Here is a 22,733-nt window from a genome sequence, read left to right as displayed (position 1 = left end):
TGAAATGTACTTTTTTCTATAATTAAAACTTACAAATAAAAAACTCCACTTCTTCTAGTAGTCAAATCCAGATAATTCTTCACATTACTTTGCTCATAGGATTTTTGGAAATGTAGGGACACAAGATAGGAAACAAAATAAATAAAACAAACAAAATAAATTTCTCTTTTAATCTAGAGAAATTACCCTATTCAAGGACATGAAAGGCACTTTCACAAAACAACTGTAAGCACTTTGTGGGCAGAAACCACATTTTAGTTGCCTTTGCATCTCAAACGCCAAACACACAGCTGCAAGTAATCCATGAATGTTTGTTGAATGAGTAAATGAAGGTGGGGGGATTCTGCTGTATGAAAACAGGTTAGGTTTGGATTTGATGTAAGGAAAAGATTCAAGATGACTCCGGCACTGGACTGGGGCACTGAAGGAAGTAATGAATTCTTATTTATTTACTTATTTATTTCTTTATTGAAATTTACAATAATAGAATAAACATATATCTTGGATATATTCTGAGAGAAAACTTACCACTTAAATGTTCAGATATTTTTTCTACATGTATGATGATGGAGACAGTTCCTCAGCTTCAAGGATACTGCCTCTTAACATTCTGTCAGGTTGAAATGGATCTGAAAATCATGACATATGAAGGGTGGTAGAGGGAAGTGAACAACAGAAATCAGAGCAGCTGGGAGAGGATGAGTAACTGGTCTCAATTTTATCTTCAGGGTTGCCAGGAGAAAGGGGCAGAAATACTCTGAGCACTTGCTCAGGACAGAACTCAGATCAGTGACCAAATTAAAGGCAAGGGGAAGCCGGAATGATGCAGATTTTAGCAACCTAAGAAACACCTTTTTTACAGAGAGACGTGTCTAATGGTGGGACAACTTGCCTTGACAGATAATGAACACACTGAAATGGTCACATCAAAAACGTATAGGCAGAGTTGGTGTGACCATTTTCAAGAGTGCCTAGGAGGGTTGTGTACAGAGCAAAAGACTGAGGCTATATTTCATTCCTTCCAACTTGAAAAAGCATTTTCAATAAACCTGAAAGTCATGCTACAAATTCAGTGTTAATACTAAGTAGATACTTAAAAAACACACATTTTCAATACCTCAGAGTCTTCAATGAGCACATAACTGGTAAATAGAACAGCTCAGCCAGTTTGTTCTTCAAATATTTTACAATAGACTTAGACTTGGCATTCTTAATTACCATCCAAGGAAAATTTAGGTTGTTTCAGTATATAAAATAATACCATACCTCTACAGAGATTCAGACTGCTCCGGGATCTGTTTCTTCTCTACAGCCTGGCCGCTCTCCCTGTGAACTCTAGAATCCTTGGGAGCCTAGATTATTATAGTCTACAGCTGCCTCTCCATGAGGCATTTATCTCTAATCTCTCCCACCTATAATCAAGGTGCATCCTGCAGCTAGATGTCTGCCCAAAACCCCCTTTGAACAAATTACTACCCATTACAGAACCTAGGATGATTCATTGATTTAGAAATATGTATGGTAAAGATGGGGCACAACAAGATGAAAAGTTATTAAGTGGCAGAATTATAGACTAGTATTTAAAAAATGTTCTTGGTGTGGCACTCATAAGGTTCTACTAATAAAAAAAAATCAGGTGCAAAACAAAGATGCTATTAACTTTCCTTACTACTTAGCATATTACATTCAAAAGCTCCAACTTAACTTTTGAAGAGACTCTTCATTAAGTCTCTCAGTTTATCTTTTCTCTTCCTATCCCTGCAGTTAAGCTTCACTATCTCCTACTGTCTAACTTCCTGCTCTCTTCTAACCTTTTTCTTCCTTCTTGTCCCTTGTTGCTGCTTCTTTGTGCCTCTTTCACCACTTTGCTCTTTTCCTCAGCTGCGGGATGACTACTCAGTCTCTCTGTGTTCACCTCGTCCATTCTGTCTCTAAGCCTCCCAAGAGCAGGACTTTTGGTATCATTGCATCCCAACGTCTAGACTAGTGCCTTGCAGATAAAAGATATTAATGAATTATCAGGTGAATGAATGATTGTCATTACTGTGACTATATGAATCTACACTATTTTTTAAATTTTTATATAAATTGATTACACATTATGTGTGGTTTTATATTGCATTACATCTTTTTTCTAATTGTTTATGTGTTTTAGTGTAGCTTTCTCAAAATGAATAGATAGATGTCATCCGTATTACCTAATTCAATACTTCAACTCAGCAGATTTTTATTGAGTACCTACTATGTGTCAGGTACTTTAGTAGGCATTAGGATATAAATTCATAAATACATTTAACAAGAGCAAGTAAAGACCAAATGGAGTATTTCTTAGCTAACTTCTTTTACACAAAATAAATACACTTGAAATCTATAGTTTAAATTAAAAAATAATCAACTTTTTTATACTTTTCTACTATTTTTTTCTATCAAATCCATTCAAAAGAATTATATAACATAAATATAAGATATACTAGGTATCCCGAAACCCAAAATATACCATCAATGATAAATATAAATTAAAAAATCTAAGATAAATTTTTATTGGTTTAGGGGAACTGGCATTTAATCATTTGTGTTCCAAGATCTTTATAGTGATCAGAAAGATTTTTAAAATTGTGAAAGCTTCATCTCTTATGCAATATGAATATTTTGGAAGCTGCTACATGTCACATTTTTCCAGAACCAGGTGCAATAATTTGGTAAAGAACACAGGTAAAAGAGATCACTAATTTTCCTTTTCCCCCAATAAACTATGTTTATTATGCCAATTTTAATTGCCATGCAATCTAATGGATTTAAGGCTTATATTTTCCACATCACTAGACATCACAAACATGAAAGCATTTTGTACTGTCATTATACATCAATGTTTGTACTTGGTTATACATATATACAGAAATTATTCACACATCTTAACCTTGCTATTTCCTCCTTTCAAACCAACACAATTTTACCATGAAAGCAGCTTTTTAATAAATGGTATAAGAAATACAGCAAGGCACACTTTTTTAAAAAACTTTTTTCTCATTACCACCTCAAGAAGCATAAAAAAAGAAAACGTTGTACATAATTTAATAGTAGAATGTCACCAGTTTATAATATACAACACCATATAGTTGTTTCCTGAAGTGCTGCATAGATTATTCTTTTTAAAAGGAAATAAATAAAATGGTGCTTTCAAAAGTTGCTTAACTTTGAAAGAAGGACCAGTGTTTCTTCCCTTTGCTGCCATAAAATCAAATATTGGCCTTTCAGGTAAATCTCTTTCCATAAACATAGGCATCATACTATTAAAAAGAATCAAAACTGAAACATGAGATTGGTCAAGTACCACCAGCAGGGCAGGGAGTCGGGGGCGGGGGGGTTCATTCCAGATAGGTGAATTTAATGGACCATCAATTTGGTGAACTGCAGAATTTTAAAGAGTTGATGGGGAGGGGAGAAGGCAAACTGAAAAGTCTTGCTGGAGAGGTGGGGTCGGTAGAGGTAGCTTGGGACAGGAATCCATGGGAGAACAAGCAGCTTTGCTGAACTTCAAAGACAATCACTTAAAGAGAACCAGTGCACATCCAGATCACAAGGCTCATGTGGACAACCGCATTCAGAAGAAAGGTTCATCTGGGGAGAGGTCAATGTAACAAACGGCAGTGACACGATGGAGCCAGAGACCAGCCCAGGGAGGGGGGTGAGGCCACCCTTGAGCTGCAGCCAGGCTTACCTACAAGAGACAAAGAAGTGAGAGGAAAAGCTTTCAGAAGTGTCTGTTTCATTTGCAAAACTGATGAAGGCCACGATTTTAGAAATGCTTGCTAATGTTCTGAAATAAAAGGATACATAAAATAAAAAGGTTGTAATAGCCCAAATGTTTCAGAATCAATGTGCAAAATAGATTGCTTTGTTTTTAAAAAAGAAAGTTTTAAAGAAAAACAATTACCAAGTTTGACTTTTTCTCTGGATCTCATCTACTCTTGCTTGTGAGTGAAAGTTGCTCAGTCATGTCTAACTCTTTGCAACCCTATGGACTACACAGTCCATGGAATTTTCCAGGCCAGAATACTGGAGTGGATAGCCCTTCCCTTCTCCAGGGGATCTTCCCAGGGATAGAACCCATGTCTCCCTCATTGCAGGTGGATTCTTTACCAGCTGAGCTATCAGGGAAGCCCTTTGCTTGTGAACTCGGTTTTGAATACTTGAGATAGCTTCAAATCAGTATGAAAATGTGAGGCTGCTGATGCCAAGTGACACAGCAAAGTATCAACTGAGCCCCTTTGAGGAACTGATGAAGCCTACCATTTTAGAAATGCTTGCTAATGTTCTGAAATGAAAGGATACATAAAATAGAGTGCTTGTAACAGCTCAAATGTTTCAGAATCATTGTGCAAAATAGATTGCTTTGTTTTTTAAAAAGACATAGTTTTAAAGAAAAATAATTGTCAAGTTTGACTTGATTCACAGAGTGGGAGTCTGGACTCTTGGGTTTAACCCTTCCTTCAATCACTATACATGTGACGGTGGGACTGAACAATTGTGATGGTGGGATTGAACAATTCCATTATTTTACAATGGTGAAATATTCATAAATGTGATAAACCCAAATCCTTCAGGCCCTTGCCTATGAAAGGATACAACTGGGGCTTCTAGCTCAAACACGAATGCATTTCATTTAAAGTACTGACAGCATTGTGCAAATGAGAATGATTCAATTATTTCTGTACATCTGATGGCTCAGATACAAATTTGTTACAAACTCAATTGGTTCTTCATATTTCTAAGTGGCTAAAATCAACCTGTCGAGTATGAGGAACAATTAAAATTAGGCAATGCAGGATGCAATTGTGGTAGGTGCTCTGACTAGCTCTCAAATATAGCAGGCTTTTGCTTGTAGGGGTTTAAACTGAGTTCTCAAGTCTGATGTCAGGTTGCTTTATGGTCCTTCTAGAACTACTTTCATTCTTTCTGTCTTGCTCTCTTCCTCTATAATCTTGCAACCTGTTCAAGAGCCAGAAAAACTTGAGCAAATATGGTTTGGCTGGAGCCACATGATGTTGGGGAGTAAAGGCAAGTTATCAAGAACAGGGAGAGAAAGACAGGAACAGATGGGATGAAATTTGTTACAGTAAAATAATGCAGTAACTCAAGAAAGGCATGGTGCATTGTTCAAATGCTGAGGACATGACTCATTTGAAATCCGGCTACTGAGTAGGGAATTCTTAGGTGAGGCAAATATGGGCTAACTAAATGACAGTACTTAAATTCCTCTGGATAATCAAAACTTTCAATCTGGCCCATTTGGAAAGGGTCAGGATAAGCTGGTTGAGACAAAGATCTGGGCTGTGTGTATATGTGTGAGTGTGTGCATGCGTGCGTGTGGGAATGCATGTGAAATTGGTGATGCCCAATAAAATCTTTGATATTTAGCGTGGCAGTGTTCGTTATTCTGAAGTGCTAGGAAATTTGAAAAAGCACCTCACATCCAACAGAACTTTGATTTATTAGGGTGATTTAAAGGTAAATATAATAAGATCACATCTATGTTGTTTAGGGAAAATTAATACACTACCACCAAGAGTAGTTTCCTAAACTGCTTGGTCAACTTTGGGTCATATCAAACACTTAATGTCATTCCAAATAACACAATAACAATTTGTTGTGTACACGAGAACTGTTGCTTTCAGAGCTTTCTGAGTTTATAAAAACTGAGTAGCAGCACTGTTTACTGTACATATGTATATTTGAGCATGCACAAATACAAGTACTTGCCTAAAATCCAAAATCTATGGCCCTCTAACTCTTTGCAGACTGATAAAGTAGGAAAGGCAATAAAGCTAAAAAGATTCTGAAGGAAATATGTACATCTTAAGTAAATATAGCACCCTCCCACACTAAAAAACTCCAGAAAATCAGAGAAAAACCAAAGGAAAAAAAACAGTATACACTGGCTGCATGTGATGAGTTCAATTTTTGTATCACAGGATTTACCCAGCCTGAATCATTCACCAAAGGTCAGAGGCTTATGATGAGGATTATGAAGAAAGAACTGTCAGAATACGGCAAAAAGATTAGTGCAAAGTACATCTCTTAGGTAGGTCCTAGGAGGCTCTCCAGACACATATGCTTCCTTCAAATTAGGCAGAAATATCTGGATCTATCCAGTTACCTTTCTTTGATGTGATTTGCTATAACTGACCCCTCTATGTTTGGAGAAACATGATACAGAAATGAAAATAGTGAACGGCACAGCAGTGCTCCTGGAAATCAGTGCAAATGCGTCCTGTGTTAGAGCAAGTTACAATTTCTCAAACAGATCCAGTGGGCTTTTAATTAGAACACAGTAAATGAAAAACTTGTTCCAAAAATTTTGCAAAAAAGAAATGTTTGTTTCTCTTGAGGACTATAACTGCTCTTCTAAGTTACAGCTCTTCTAGAAGACATTACAATCATTTCATCCTCTGAGAACTTATTTCTGGTGGGAAAAAACCAAATTTGGCAAACTTTATTTTCCTGATAAAAAGGGCATCCCAAGTGATAGCTTTCAAATGGCTTTAAAAAGTGGAGTTTTTCTTTTTGCTTTTCTGAATCTTGAAGGGAGAACAATGACAACAATTAAGCTTTCATAGACATGAAACCTCATCCTCATATTTACGTATAATTTTACTATGGATTCCTGACATTCAACACAGAAGGTGTGTCAACATTTTGAGATTAAATAACTTGTCCTAGTTGGTAGTATTTTAACAATATGTAAATACTTACACCCAGGTACCCGGCATTAATGACTGGTGAAAAGTTTAGGTATCCAGATGTTCTGTCTACATGAAACTGAGAACACTGAATAGGCCGAATAAACATGGCTACCTAAATGGCCTTAGGCTGGTTACAAGTCACTTGGGGGCAATGTGAGTTCTGCAGAAATAAAATCTGGCTGCTTCTCCCATTGCCTGTGATTGGCCAGGCATTGAACCACAGGGGCTCCACAAAATATTGCTAAGTGGCAGGCGGGCTGGCAGATAATTTTACACTGTCCATGCCTGTAAAATTGTGGGGATTACACAGATCCATCAGCATATTCCCTTCCCCGAGTCTAAAGATGGAGCTGCAAGTCATTACATTTCATTTCAATTCTATATCTGTATAGGGGAGAGGAAAAATCCCCAGGGCATCAAAAAGGAAGGCGTACACCCCAGAGGTTTCTCCAGTGCCAGAGCTTCTCAAGACCAGATCTCGGCATGACTGGTGATCTGAGGGTCACCGTCACATAAGTCTGCACCCAGAGTGGTGTTGCTTTCAAGCCTTGATCCCCTTTCAGAAAACAAAAATCAGCCAGGCTCTACCGGCCCTTCTGTGGAGGTTGGCAGAGCTGGCGGTACAATTGGTTCTAATAGAACTTGTTTTGAAGCAGCTTATGGAATGGCAGTTATTCTCCCTTAATGGTCAGTTTTACTGCATACTGATGGAGAATGTGATTATAGGGTGGACATGTTTCACAGAAAATACATTTCTCTCTCTCCTACTTTTGTTCTCCCTTGCAGCCAATTGTAAATAGAGTCTGAAACACAGAAAATTAGTTGTGCTATATTAGTAAGTAGGGCTGCTTTCCTACAATTTTGCATACTGAGTTTATTTTTAGGGTATATATATGGTATAGATTCCCCCCTCACTCCCCATTTCTAGCAGCTCTACACAGAATCACACATTTTAATGAGCTGAGGGCACAGGTGTTGCAGGAAAAAAAATAATGATGTTTGCCATTCATCTTTCAAATTAAATAATGTGTTTTTAAATAGTAACTTTTTTCATAATACATTATGGGAACAACATTATCTGTCACATTTTAAAAGATGTATTTGTAATAAATGTAAATTACTTTTAGAAAATCAGTAATTAGGCTCATCAAAAAATAAACAATCTGCCACAAAAAAGATAATCTTTAGCATAGTTAAGTATAATAACTGTTATTTGAATAAGTTAACAAATTAGGGTAGATTGCTTCTGTAATTCATTTCCTATAGCACGAGTTTAGGTTACTGCATTAAGCTTCTGGAGTAGGGGGTGGAGATGGCAGTCAGTACCTCATACTTTGGTGAAATACAACTCTCACATTCAAAAACTCACATTTTCTTTTTTAAACTTGATTGAGAAAGTATATTCATCACTGAGGCTTAGAAATGGGAAATAACAGAGTTTTGGTGTCACTTTTAGAATTGTATCATCCTATCAGAATTATCAATCAGTAGCTGTCTTATTAAACACGAAGAGCAGAATGACTTTCTTTAAAAAAAAAAAAAAAAAACAAGGATGGAAATCAGCCTGTCACCTTCAGGCAAAATTCAAAAATTCTGTTTTTATCAAAACGCCATTAACTTGTCATGTATTCTCTCCGCATTTGCTTTCGGAGCCTGTTCTCAGTCTCTGTGTGGATAAATAAAAGCCTCTTCTTTAACAGCAACTTTCCCCTCCTGTTTGAATCCTCAGACTCAGTCGTGATTAGGACCTGTGACAGCACAGCCTTCCACCAGGGAAGTAAAAGTGACGATAGTTACATTAGACAGAAGCGTAAAAGGAAGGCCCAGATCCGGAGGCGCAGCTTTAACTTCATCACTGATCACCTCTCGGCACTGAAGGGAGCAGGCCCAGCACAGAAGCCGAAGCGGGCAGCCCTGTGTGTGCATTCTGATCAGAGGGTATAATTGCAATCTGGAGGAGAACCCCTTTTCCTCCCTTAATGGACGCATTTGAGGCTCTACTGTATTTGACTACTTCCTCAAATTTTTGATTCTTCTTGGCATAATGATGTGATAAAGGTAATGTTACTAAAAATGTCAATGGTGCCTGTTTTTCCCCCCTTTTGCTTCACAGTTCCTTGCATGGTTGGGAGTATTTCTTCCGTCTAAATGCCTTATTCAGATAAATATCTGTCATGACCAGCCATCCTGACCAGTCCTTTCTCCTATCATAGCTTTGTTGACTAAAACTCATATTTTAAGTATGTCTGTATTAAATATATATGTGACAATATATTCAATATACATTAAAACATGAGGACTATACGTACCTTTCAATGAGATGATTTTCATGCTTGGAGAGGGTTACCTTCTACCTATGCATATTTCTATGTCGTTCTTCATGAAAGTTTAGCAGCTTCTCTTCACAGGTTAAAGCTGTGGGGCTGGGATGCCATGAGGCCTTGTCCTTTGGCTGCTTTGCCTTCGAGGAGAGTCTGGGAACTCCAGATGGGGCTGAAGAAGCACTGTGTTCTTCTGGCCTTGCAGACTCAGCTGGGTTTTCTGAACTCTCCTTTTCACTGCCCAGCCTTGAAGGAGTAGTTACCTCTGCGCTTTCTCCATGGACATTAGAAGCTTGGGGTAAACCATCCACTTCCTTTCCTATATCACCTCCTTTCGGAGGACTTGAAAGGGCCACTGTGTCTGCATTATTGGTGAGGAGGGGAGTATTGCTGAACCTGGAAGAGCCTGCTCCTGCTAGCAGGGGTACTGCAGCCTCGGTGGGATCCGCAGGTTTATTTGGAGGAGCATCAGAGAAACAGAGCTTGTCTTCAGCAGGGTCCTCCTCAACACAGGCCTCGAAGAAGTATTCAGTGTCCTCCTTGTCTTCTGAGCCAGAGTCAGTCATGTCTGTTGGCAATGGAGTGCTGCTCTTCTCTTCAATGTAATTGGTGACCTCCCCACAATCACTGTCATGAGAGGAGAGAGATAAGTAGGAATAAAAGTCCCCTTTTCTTAGCTGGATGGGCCGATGAGAATGCTCCAACACCTTCTCCTTGATTTGAGTTAATGAAGTAGGAGCAGTGACCTCGTTTTCAGGTTGAGATTTACATTTCAGGGCTGTTGAAGCCATGTCAATGATTTCCTTAACAAAGTCGTGTACTGAGCAATCTTCGGCATCTTTTTGATGAAAAATGTCTGGTTCACAGACACAACAGGAAACGTTGTCACTGGAGGCAACATTTTCCTCCGTTTCATTTTGTTCGCGTGCTAGGCAGCAACCAGCAGGTTTTCCAGCCATACTTGGTGCATTATTAGACGACGATTTCAGTACATTGGAGTCCTGTCCATTGATAACACTGGTTTCTGAAGGCAGTTCTGGACAAGATTTCTCAGTGGGAGTAGAAGCAGCACTCTGATTTTCAAAATGGTGGTGGTTTTGACATTTCTTTGGGACATGTCTAGCCATTTGGGGAACAGACTCCTTCCCAGCAATATTTGATTCATCTGAGCCATCCATAACTGGTTTGCACTTACAATGCTCACTCTCTGAAATCCTTTTCCCAGCTGAACCAAGACTTTCTGATTCCTTTGAAATCTCATTCAGTTTGTCCTTCTGACTTTCTGGAATGCTTTCAATATTGCCATTTTCCATGTCTGCCACATATGGATCTTTATTAACTTTGAAAATATTTTTCTTATTTTCACCTTTTGTCCCTAACTCACGGGTGTGGGGTAAATTCTTACTATTCCCATTATTTTCAGAGAGATGTTTTATTGAGCCATTGAGAAGGGTCTCAATGTTGAGGGTGTCTGAGGAATTGGTCATCTCACTACTACTTACATCCTTACTGCCTTTGATTTCATCACTGAGATTACACCTTCTCTTATCTCTTGTCAAGGAAAGCTTGGGTCTCATCCAGGTCTGCAGCTCATTCTTTATGTAGTCCAGCCCGGACATCACGTTGCAGTCTTCATAAATTTCATCGTCTGTTGCAATACTGGAGTCATCATCCTCATCTTTGACGCACAGCTCTTCTTCTGTTAAGGTGAGTGTTGAGCTGGAGAGGAGGTCACTGTCATCTTCATCATCGGTGCAGGCAGAGGTGCAAGAGACATTCACGATCATGCTGACATTGACATCACTTTCATCGGCCACCGAACGAGGAAGGCGCTTCCTGAATGACACATTCGATTCTGGGATCTTGTTCTTGTGTAACACAATATCCTCCGAGCAAAGAGAAAGCTCATCACTGCTGCTTAGTTCTGTAAGAGATGCTGGTGAGTCTTCATTAATAGAAGATGCCATGTCCAGTGACAGTTGGCCAGGGAAAGACATCTTTTGGGAACAGCTTTGAAGAGTGATATCGGAAACACTTCGCTTTATCTTCTGCTCTGAAGGGCTCTGGATATTCTCCAAACGATTCAGGAGATCTAATGTTCTTTTACTCAGTTCACCAACTGAGCCACTGCTCACACTTAAGTCCCCGGAGCTGTGACAGCTAAAAAGATCTTCATTGCTTTTATAAGATGTCAACCAACTTTCTAAAGAAGTGCTTCGCTGGAGGCTGTCACTGCCATTTTTAAAGATGCCCAATGCAAATAAATCACCCCCTGGAGAAAGAGACTCAATAGATGAACTATGAGATAAAAGAGAGAGCTGTCTGGCATTCTGCATGCCAGTGAATGTCTTCTCTACATCACCACTTTTATATGAACTGCGATCCATTTCATGGGGTGCACTTGCCAAAATCCTTTCATGGGGAGGTGCATCTGGTTGTAACTCTGTAGCCTGATGTTTAGATTTGCAGGATTTTTTATCAAAATACAAACCATGAAGCAGGGGATCCTCCACATGTGCTTTTTCACTTTGTGACTGTTTCATTATCATCGGTAATTTGAGTTTTGAGCCTTGGAGGTACGAGTAATCATAAAATGTAAACACATCATGTTTTCCTTGTAATTCTTCTCCCAAACAATCAGGGGTATGTTTGGTAACACTGTTTAAATCTCCAACTTTTCCATTTACACAACCCACTGGTGAAATGGGTAACTGAGAGCTATTTGGGAGCTTAATTCGTTCCTCCTCATCTTTAATCTTTTGCTTTAACATGTTAACTGCATCTCCCATTTGTGGGTCCAGATGTTCAGTGTCAGGGTTACTTGGGGACCCATCCACTGCATTGAGCAAGCACATTTCAGAGTTGGTGGTGGTTTCGGTGTCTCCTTCACTGACAATTCCACTCTCACTACCTGAATTTTGGCTCATGTCTCCTCCATGGCATGGGCAGGGCTTCACCAAATTGGAACCCCCTAGAAGATCTGGCAAAGATTTGGTAGATGAAAAGGAAGAGTCTTTGCTGAGACTCTTAGTTAAAACACTCGGCTGTGTCATGCTAGTGAACTTTGGATTGTTTTTCAGGAATGGGATGTGGCTGTCTTCATAGAGTTCAACATTGTGGAGGCTGTAGACCTGGTAAACGTGTGGACTGGATGGAGCAGTGATACTTGATGCATACTGAGATGCCCCGTGGCCACCTGCCTCTTCTTCATAACTCGGGTTCTCACTCCCTGTCTCTTTAAGGTTTAAGGAAGGCATGACAGGTTGGGATTCTTGATCGAGGTCATTCGATTCTTCGTTCAAACTAATTAACTTGTTACTTATGTCAGTTTCATCCCATTCTAAGGCATCCTCACTCGTCCCATTTAGGTCCATCAAGCCAGGATCAATCACATTCAAAGCCTCCTGTGTAGGAGAAAGGAAAAAAAAAAAAAAAAGGCAGAAGAATTAGGGAACACAAGCATGAAAATTTCATCCATTCAAAATCTCTTGGAATAGTCAGGAAAGAAATTTGCCCCAAGCATGAATTTGAAAGATAGCATAATTATCAACTCTATTCCTCTCTGGAATAACATCCAAAATTATTGAAAGAGGCTTTTCTATCAATAGTAATTTGTCACTGGGGGCAATAACATAGATTAAAATGTAAGATTATTACAGTCAAATATGTAATTTATGGAATTAACTATTTCTTATTGATTTCTTCTACATTTTTAACCTTGGATTGGGTGAAGATAAAACTGTCAGGTAAATAAAGGTAAAAAGAGGTTGGCCTGTAACATCTTTTAAGGTACATTCACTCTAATATTATGACAGTTCTGGAGTGCATAATGGAGTACTATCTGCACCCACATATGGTGAAATCCCCTCTTGCTTCTGGTTCCTGAGTTCTCCACTTGATGCCGCTTCTGGGAAAAGAGAAGAGAGTTGTAGCTATCTGTAAAGCCATTCACTGGCCAGAAGCTCTCATAGGTCTATCTTTTCCACTGCCTTCCCTTTAGGGTTCCTCCTCTTCAGAATGTGACCCTGTTCCCAATCAGACCCAAGCGGAGCACCATCTGACTGGTTTATTTACCTGCATCTTCCTGGACTTGAGTCTCAGGCCCCAGTACTTCAGGGTAGCTTCTGAGTCATTAGTCACTGTTCTCATGGTCTCTCTCTTCCCTGGTCTCTACCACAGAGATTCCACTTTGATCCTTGATCCCTTGTTCACTTCTCTCATACTGTCCCTTTATAAAGTCCAGGCAGAAACCCCTCCTCCAGCCCAACTCCAGCCCTAGAATAACAACTATCTGAGGACTTCCTGATTCCATGAATGAAGCAGCCCAGATTCTCTTAGGCTGCTTTCTGCCTGCACAGTTGGGTTCTTGTTCTTCCTTGGATTTCTTGATTTTTACCCTCTTCGGTGGAGCATGACACATTCTGGGACACAGAAGCTGAATGGGTTTGGCATGGTCTTGGGCAAGTCACTTAACCTTTCTGGGCAGTCATCGCCTCACACCACTTTTTCAAGGGGGTCAGCACTGTCCATCTTCAGAGATTATTCTGAGGGTTAAGTGAGCTAATGCTCGTGAAGGGCTGAGGAGGCAGTCAATATAAAGCAGCTGGAATAGTCAGTGCGTGGAGAATTGCTCGAGAGTGGCCTTTAGTTAATTCATAAAGGGTTTTCCCGGCCTACCTCATTCTCTCCTCATCTTTCCTTTCAATTTGCTCTTAAAATCACAAGGGATTCATGACGTGGCACATAGAGAGAGGTGTCTCACTGTATTAACAGGTCAGCATATCTGCATTACAATTCAGAATTATTTTGACAATCTGGTTGAAAAGCAGGCCATGGTGCTTTTCTTCCTCAGGAGTGGGAAAAAGGCTTCACCACAGCACACTCACAGTGCTCTCCCAAGAAGCGCTCAGTCCTTCCTGAAACCACTAGTGGAAGGATACCACGAGAACACATTAAGCGCAAAATACCCATTAGCACTGGATACGTAAGAGATTATCTGTATAGCCTACTTAAGTTTAAAAGAGTCCAGATACAAAGTAAACATTAATTGAGGGATATTCTTAAATTTTCGAACAGAATCTTTCCTACCAACATTACGGCCCTTAATATAGTTCACCAGCTATCATCATGCTGACTTAGGTATGGGGTACGTTCACCATGATGAATTTTTATTAGACTTTCTGTTTATTCTTTGCTTGCTGATAAAGGAAGTACTAATGACCAGTTAGTACGACTACTGAATTTTAACATCCTTAGCTGTAGAAATAGTCAGTCAGTCGAATCAAATAGTACATTAATTTCAAATACTATCTTGGCAACACTGGACTCTGAGAATGCTAATAAATAACTGAATTTGTCTTTCAAAAGAGTTCTCTCTGTAACTCTCAGGTTGATTTTAACATTTAGAGGTACAGATTTTCTGTGAGGGTCCCAAACCCGGGGGCTCACTCGGGCTGCACCTGGATGGGCACCAGGAGCTGAGCCCAAGGGACGCCTGTAACTCGGACTTGCCCTCTATGACATGTTGTTTTCTGACCGAAGGCTGCCTTTGTGGCTTTACAAATGCAAGCCCACAAAAAGTATAAAACTCGCATGGCAGCATCTACAAGAACAAATCTTTCACTCAGTAAAGTAGTTGGAGTGGAAGATTTCCATAGGAGAAGATTAAACTTCTGTCTATAATATTGTCCTTTTCCTTTCCTAATTCTTTCTTCCTATAAATCTCTTAACTTGATTGTAATTTCAAAAAAGTTTTTAAGTCAACTCCGGGGAATATCTGACAAGACCCATTAGAAAATCATTCACTTTAGACTTTACATTTTACATATTAAAGAAGAGCTGATCACTCTGCCCTCGTTCACTCTTTTCTGTTATGAATTAAATTCTGTCAATATTTTCAGTAAAATCTCCATTTCTTCAAGATTTAACCTCAAACATAAAATATACCTTGAGGGTAAAAAAAAAAGTAGGGAAAGTTTCCAAGAGGAAGGACATTTACAACATTTATATAACTAAAAAGTTGTCTTCAAAAAAAAGACAAATGAACAGAGTGATATAACTGGCTGGAAAATTATTTGGTCAAATGTTCTCTTTGAGGATAGCCCAATATAGCAAATAATCCTCAAGCTAGTTAAGCATTTTTTGTTGTTTTGTTTTTCTAGAGGAATTATCTGGTGCTTTATAAAATATCTCAGATGTTCCCTGTCTTTGATAAAGTGATAAATCAAACATGGTTTCAGGAAAAAAAAACCTAAGAATATTTGTGAAACCAAGAGGATGGTGAGTAGTACATGAAGTTCCAATAGAGAGTCTGCCTTTTCAGAGATAATTCTGAATTAAACCCATTTGTGCAAAGGCTTTTCATTCATAAACCTGTTTCACTGGTGCAGAATTCTGGCCTAAACCAAGGACTCTCTGTATATAGTTACACACAGGTGTGCATACACACACACACACACCTTTGCAGATCTGCTCAAGACCAAGTGGAATTAATTGGTGTTACTTTGTTTTGTTTTTATTATTAGAGGCAGGTTATTTATGTTAGTGGAATATAGACAGAGAAACTAAAAGTGGCTGGAAAATAATTATGATGATGATGACAATGACCAAGATTCCAATTGCAGCAAGTAATACCTATCCAAATTAACTTCCTTCTGCACTTGCGTGTCTTTGAGTCAGGTATCCCAGGACTTCATCTCTAGGATTTTCTTAAAGTTTTAAGTTAAATGGTAGATTTTTATAAGTGATGAGAAACACATTATCAGCAAAAGAGTGGAGATGAAGGAATCTGACATTCTATAAAACAATAATCCAACAGAGATCTGATATAACTACCTTTGGATTCCTTTAATTTCCTTTAAAGAGATGCAACTTTTGAAAAACTAAGGTATATCAAAAAGACTAGGATGAACTGAATATTCCAGTCAAATTTCTGTGCTTAGAATAGTCAAAATCATTAGGAGGTCTTGCCATCTGTGTTCCCCTGTTTATTGCAGATCCAAGAGTTTACTAACCAAGACCACTTACAAAGCCCTGGGAGGAGCGGTTTATTTGTGGGAAAGTAGAATATAACAAAAACATACAAATAAAAGTATCAAAAACATAGAGAACCATAACTGAATAAAGATAAGCATATTTACCCTAGAGCAAAAAGCAGAATACAGGGAAGTTTGGATAGGAGGGAGAAAATGATATATGGATAAGGGTGGGGGGATCAATTTAAAGAAGGGAAATTCTACCCTTAATATGCTTACTCTGCTTTTTTGATGCAATATTTTCCCTAGCACCACCTCCTCCAAATGTAAAAAAACCAAAGTGTCTGATCATTAGATGCATAATTATTTTCCTAAATTAGATAGGTAGAAATTTTTCAAAAACATCCACAACTATAAGAAAGAGCTAGTCCTTAACAAACAGACAGCTTTTATGAGAATTCAGAGCTTGTAGTACTCTGCCTTTTGATGGGCAGAGAACAGATTCAGAGTTAGCAAGAAGAAATAAAGATGAAAAATAAAATAGGATAAGAAGCAAAAATGTTCACTGTTTATCAACCATTGTGGGATATGGAGCAAACAGATCTGGGTATGAATCCTGGGTTGCCCCCCTTTACAGGTTAGTAGTATGATCCTGGACAAGTTATTTAACACATGTGACTCAGTTACACCGTTTATCTGTTCAAGATAATCAGAGCACATTGTGTCTATCTTAGAGACTGCTGGGAGCTTTAAATGAAAAGAAGTCTGTGAAGTCCTAGTGGGAGGGCCTGGCACATAGTAGGGATACAAGGATAGCAGCTATAGCAAATACTGTGAAAATAGAGGAGGACAGAGTAGTTGAGTGTTAAATAACCCTATCAAGGTTTGCATTAAGACTGGTGGTTGGTTGACTAAATTCTTTAGCGCAACCACATGCATGGAATCCAATGAAATCAACATCAGTCAGGTCCCTGACTTACTCCCATTGCACTGGAAATGGGGGGTGGGTTGTCTTTGCATGTCCTCACTGAGCATATTCCTCAGGAATAGCCAGATGAGAAAAGATGCCTGCCCAGCCCTCGGCAGGCCCTATAGCTCAAGGACTTTCTATTTCCAGAAAATACTCTTTTATTTTTTTTCAAAAGGCAGGTCCATTGTCTGTGAAATTCTATCACAACTGACACATTAGAGCAATCAAATCCTGCTCACTATCTATCAGATTGACAATAATGTTAAAGTAACTTGTCTCAGCTCAGAAAATGCTTTGAAGGTCTATCTCACACTAATGATCAAAAACTGTTGCTCTTTTTCAATAACAAAGCTGATCAGAAACTCAAAACAGACAAGTAAAACCCAAAGTCAGCTCACAAATCTCACTAAAATGAGTACTGACGTGAACATATTTCCCAGTCTTGGCTACACAGATATTCTGAATTAGATGAAAATGAAAAATCCATGAGATGTTGTTTTAAAGTACATTTAAAGTAAATTGCCTTACTTTTCAACAGGAACCAGGGACAAAAGAGAGTTTGACATTGTGAATCAGGGTTTTCTTCCTAGCTGTAAGCTCCACGAGGGCAGCAGCTGCTCTGTGCTGTCTCCATTAGTGCCCTAGCACCTAAAACCGTGCCTGGTAAGAAGCAGGTTCTCGAAACAATTATTTAATGAGCAAACAAAAGACATGTCTGTGGTCTCGTGAAATGCTGAAGAACTCTGGGAAAGGTCTTTAGGACTTTTTGCCATGACAAAACCACGTGGAGAAATGTTTGACTTTCTAACTGGAGCTACTTCTCAGTTATGAGCTAGCAGCCTCAAAAACATTTTGCTTGGTGAAAGAAGCCAGGCACAAAAAGTCATATATTGTATAATTTTATTTACATAAAATACCCAGAGACTAGATAATCCATAGAGACGGGATCAAAATTGGTGGTTGCCAGGGACTTGTGGGAGGGGGGAAGGGGGAGCAATTACTTAATGGGTGCAGGCTTTCCTTTTGGGGTGATGAAAATGTTTTGGAAACAGAGGTGATGGTTATGTAACATTGTGAATGTAATAAAAAAATGCCACTGAATTTCTGTGTTTAAATGATTAATTTTATGTTATGTTTACTTCACCTCAATTTAAAAACAAAACAAGCAAACAGCAGTCTTCAGTCCTACTGAGTTTTCTGAACCTGTAACACCATCAAACGTAAAGTAACATCACTTTGTTGAGGGCCTTGCTTACAAAAATATTACAACAGATGTTTCTGAACTCATGTACATCACTGCACATATATTATCAATAAAGATGATTTTTTATTCCAGGCTTCTTTGGTCTGAATGCATGTTCATCACTCCTAGAAATGTTGAAGAGAAAAGCATCCTGTGGATATTACTTCGGGCTTCCCAAGTGGCATTCATGGTAAAGAACCTGCCCACCAATGAAGGAGACATAAGAGATGCAGGTTCAATCTGTGGGTCAGCAGGATCCCCTGGAGGAGGGCATGGCCACCCACTGCAGTATTCTCTCCTGGAGAATCCCATGGACAGAGGAGCCTGGAGGGCCCTGCAAAGAGTCTGACATGACTGAAGTAACTCAGCACACACATAGTACTTCTTTTAGTTCAACTTCATTCATTCAATGCAAAAGTCTCATGAGAAGAGAGTGTGATCAAAAGAGCCCTTATTTGCTGAGTCTGCCACAGGATCACCAGGGACCTTCTGACAGCCCAGACCAACTGATCCTCCTTTGCCCTTATGTTACTTCAGTCTTCTGCAGCATTTGACTCCATTTTTCTTGCAATTTTCTCCTCCTTTGATTACCTTGATGCTAAGCCTCCTCATAAAATTCATGCAAGCCAACTAAATGAGTGTGCCCCACAGTTCTGGCTTGCTTCTTTTCACCCTGCAGTCGCCCCTGCCCTAGGTTTAGCCACGTGAGGCCTGACTGTCTATGATTCTGAAGGTTTACAGGCCACACTGAGGAGAAAGGCATTCAGGCAAAGGCAAAGGGAACCAAGCTTTGTGGGTACCTTCAAAGGAAGGATGAGCAACCTGAAAAAGGAACACAGCAGGAAAATCCAGGTAGGACTGGTGTAAAACTCTGGGACCTGAGAGAAGACTTGGAAAGCAGTGGGTGGTTACGAGTGTTACAGAAGCAGAGAGGACAAGAAGAGAGGCAAAGCCAGTGAATTAGTGAGAAGAAAGTCATTTGCCCTTTGAGAGGGAATATCCTGGAGGCTGGTAGGAGAGGAAAGGAGCACAGGATACGCTTGATAGTAACCTGAAGAAATCTAGGTTCCACAGTAAAACTGCTATTGAGATTGGGAACCTGGTCCTACCAGATGCTATTCACCACCTTCCTTGTCTTTCAGCACCAGTCTTGGAAAGGGAGCACAAATGGGGAAACCATGGAGGCCACGGAACATACAGGAAACTCTTCAATTGTTCTAACACCTCTTCCCTCGATTCTAGTAGCCCATCCCGACTTTGGGCCTATTTAAAACAAATAAACAAAAACCCTCTTTAAAATTTTTAAATAAGATTTTGTGTGTAAAGAACAGGTTGCCAAGAACTTAGAGGTTATATAAACCAATGATTGTGAGGTTGTAAGAAACAATTCCATAGAAGAAAGAAGGATACACAAACTAGAAGCACTTCTTTCTATAATTTCAGTCTTACAGTGCTATTTTGACTAAGAAGCAACACATTTGTGCCAGTAAATTAAAGAAACTTAGATACTGTCAAAATGTTGACATAACTCTTAGGTGTAGTAACCTCAGCATTGGTGTTTTAAAGCTAGGTAGCAACCGACAAATGCCTTGCATCAAGTTATTTTTTTAAAACAAATTAATTACTATATAAATCACTATTCATTAAGCATCTACTGTAGGAAAAAGTTACTTTCCCATGCAACTCTGAAAGTTTCATTAGAAGTAGCTAGAAAAATAACTTGCTTCTACTGGAAAATTAATTGTTTTATCTTAAATATTGCTTTATGTAGAAACATTGAAATTTTTATTATATTCAGAATAGAATGAACAGGAAAACTAGTTAATTTTTCTCTTTTTAGTCACTATTCTGTTTTCCAGAAAATTTTCCCCAGAGTTTCAAGAATGTGTCTACAATTAGGATTGCTTAAAAATTAATTTAAAGAACAACTTGGGAAGAGATTTTTTAAATAAAAGGAATATCTTTATCTGATCTCTTCAGTACTGTGTAGAACTGAAACCAATAAAATGAAGTACAAAAAAAAAAAAAAAAAAACAAGTTCAATATAAAGTTTTAAAAACCCAATCACAAGATGGTGGCATTTTCTACATTTTATTTACGGCTTTGTTGCTGTTGTTTAGTCACTCAGTCGTGTCTGACTCTTTGCAAGCCCATGGACTATACCCCACCAGGCTCCTCTGTCCATGGGATTTCCCAGGAAAGAATATTGGAGGGTGTTGCCATTTTCTTCTCCAGGGGATCTTCCTGACCCAGGGATCAAACCCATGTCTCCTGCATTGGCAGGCAGATTCTTTACCACTGAGCCACCAGGGAAGGCCCTATCTCCTACTGCTTATGGTAAACCTATTTGGACGACAACAACAAACCCGCATGTGAAGCTGCATAAAGAATTCCCCCTAATGACAACATCTGGCCCCATTCTTGTGTCACTGTCCTGCTTGGTGTTTGCCTTTCGACTGTCAAGAGTTGAGATAACATTTGAGTTTTGGGCCCTGGGATGTAATTTTTGCTTCTCCTTTACCTTAGTGAAAAGTACAGTCTAGTTCCTTCCTTTATAATAAGGATCTCCCATTAATAAAACCTACAATTTTAAAAAACTTATAAAGCATATTTGTGGTAAAGCAGGGGTGAACAGTTCTGTAAACAAATGAAGTTTACTGACATAGCATAGGAGTTTCCAACTTTCAGACTGAATTCTACGAACACAACCTGAGATAGCTTCAGGTACAAAGTGAGCTTTGCTAACATGCTGAAGCCTGCCTGAAAAGTCAAATATCAGCTCACGGAGTTCACTCACATCCAGGATCTGCGTCCTTTATGAAGTACATATTAGTTGAGGGAACGTTGTGTCTTTTCACTCTCAAAAGGTCCACATTAAGAACAAACACTGCATTATACCTATTTTTAATGGTTTGCTTGTCTTGTTTTGTTTGTTTCTGCTGAATTCTAATACTGTGACTACAACTCACCATTCAGAGAAAAAAAAACTAAAAAACAATGTTGAAATGACTAAAAATGGTACATAACATTTAATCTCTTTTCCATCTTAAGTCAACCAAACTTATCTCTTGCATTTCTCAGTTTATCACCTGATTGGCCCAATGTTTAACATGATTAACTGGAAGGTCAGTTATGATTTGTTTTCTTAAAGGACTTAATTTTTCTTTCTAAATCTGATTTGATTTGATTTCAGTTCAGTTCAGTCGCTCAGTCATGTCTGACTCTTTGCAACCCCATGAACTGCAGCACGCCAGGCCTCCCTGTCCATCACCAACTCCCAGAATTTACCCAAACTCATGTCCATTGAGTTGGTGATGCCATCTAACCATCTCATCCTCTGTTCTCCCCTTCTCCTCCTGCCCTCAACCTTTCCCAGCATTAGGGTCTTTTCCAATGAGGCAGCTCTTCGCATCAGGTGGCCAAAGTATTGGACTTTCAGCTTCAACATCAGTCCTTCCAATGAACACCCAGGACGGAGCTCCTATAGGATGGACTGGTTGGATCTCCTTGCAGGAGGGATCCCTTGAAGGGACTCTCGAGAGTCTTCTCCAGCACTGCAATTCAAAGGCATCAATTCTTCTGCACTCAGCTTTCTTTATAGTCCAACTCTCACATTCATACATGACCACTGGAAAAACCATAGCCTTGATCAGACAGACCTTTGTTGACAAAGGTCTCTGCTTTTTAATATGTTGTTAGGTTGGTCATAACTTTCCTTCTAAGGAGTAAGCGTCTTAATTTCATGGCTGCAATCACCATCTGCAGTGATTCTGGAGCCCCCAAAAATAAAGTCTGACACTGTTTCCACTGTTTCCCCATCTATTTCCCATGAAGTGATGGGACCAGATGCCATGATCTTCGTTTTCTGAATGTTGAGCTTTAAGCCAACTTTTTGACTCTCCTCTTTCACTTTCATCAAGAGGCTCTTTAGTTCTTCTTCACTTTCTGCCATAAGGGTGGTGTCATCTGCATATCTGAGATTATTGATATTTCTCCCGGCAATCTTGAGTCCAGCTTGTGCTTCTTCCAGCCTAGTGTTTCTCATGATGTACTCTGAATATAAGTTAAATAAGCAAGGTAACAATATACAGCCTTTACATACTCCTTTTCCTATTTGGAACAGTCTGTTGTTCCATATCCAGTTCTAACTCTTGCTTCCTGACCTGCATATAGGTTTCTCAAGAGGCAAGTCAAGTAGTCTGGTATTTCCAACTCTTTCAGAATTTTTCACAGTTTATTGTGATCCACACAGATTAAATTTACAGTTCTGTTTTAGTAGTCTCCTCTAAAGACAGCTTCTTTTAAACTTAAGGAAAACTGAGAAATCTCACAATTGCTATAATATCTCCCTTGAACTGCACTGTTCAAGAACTACACTATTCTACATAAACAAAGAATGGAGAGTATAGAAGTTATGCTTGATGCTTGAAAAGTTGCTTGAAATTTCAGGATGAATATTCCTAGAAGGTAGTAAAGGTCTTT

General features: G+C 39.1%; 1 protein-coding gene across 4 annotated transcripts in view; it reads right to left on the bottom strand.

Moving 5' to 3' along the window:
- The window catches only part of AKAP6 (A-kinase anchoring protein 6), a 657,364-nt gene that overhangs the window by 59,984 nt on the left and 574,647 nt on the right, over nucleotides 1-22,733 (bottom strand). For 3 of the 4 annotated variants that reach the window (XM_055555598.1, XM_055555599.1, XM_055555601.1), the window contains 2 exons: nucleotides 9,053-12,468; nucleotides 529-3,718 (listed from right to left, as the gene is read on the bottom strand). In XM_055555598.1, the coding sequence (XP_055411573.1) occupies nucleotides 9,094-12,468 (3,375 nt within the window). In that variant the 3' untranslated portion in view covers nucleotides 529-3,718; nucleotides 9,053-9,093. The remainder of the gene's footprint in view (nucleotides 1-528; nucleotides 3,719-9,052; nucleotides 12,469-22,733) is intronic. The other variant, XM_055555600.1, reaches the window with a different exon arrangement.

Source organism: Bubalus kerabau, chromosome 19 (assembly GCF_029407905.1).
Source record: "Bubalus kerabau isolate K-KA32 ecotype Philippines breed swamp buffalo chromosome 19, PCC_UOA_SB_1v2, whole genome shotgun sequence".
In the NCBI taxonomy this organism is placed as follows: Eukaryota; Metazoa; Chordata; class Mammalia; order Artiodactyla; family Bovidae; genus Bubalus; species Bubalus kerabau.
Note: the sequence above shows the minus strand (reverse complement) of the source record. Positions and strands in the feature narration are given on the sequence as shown.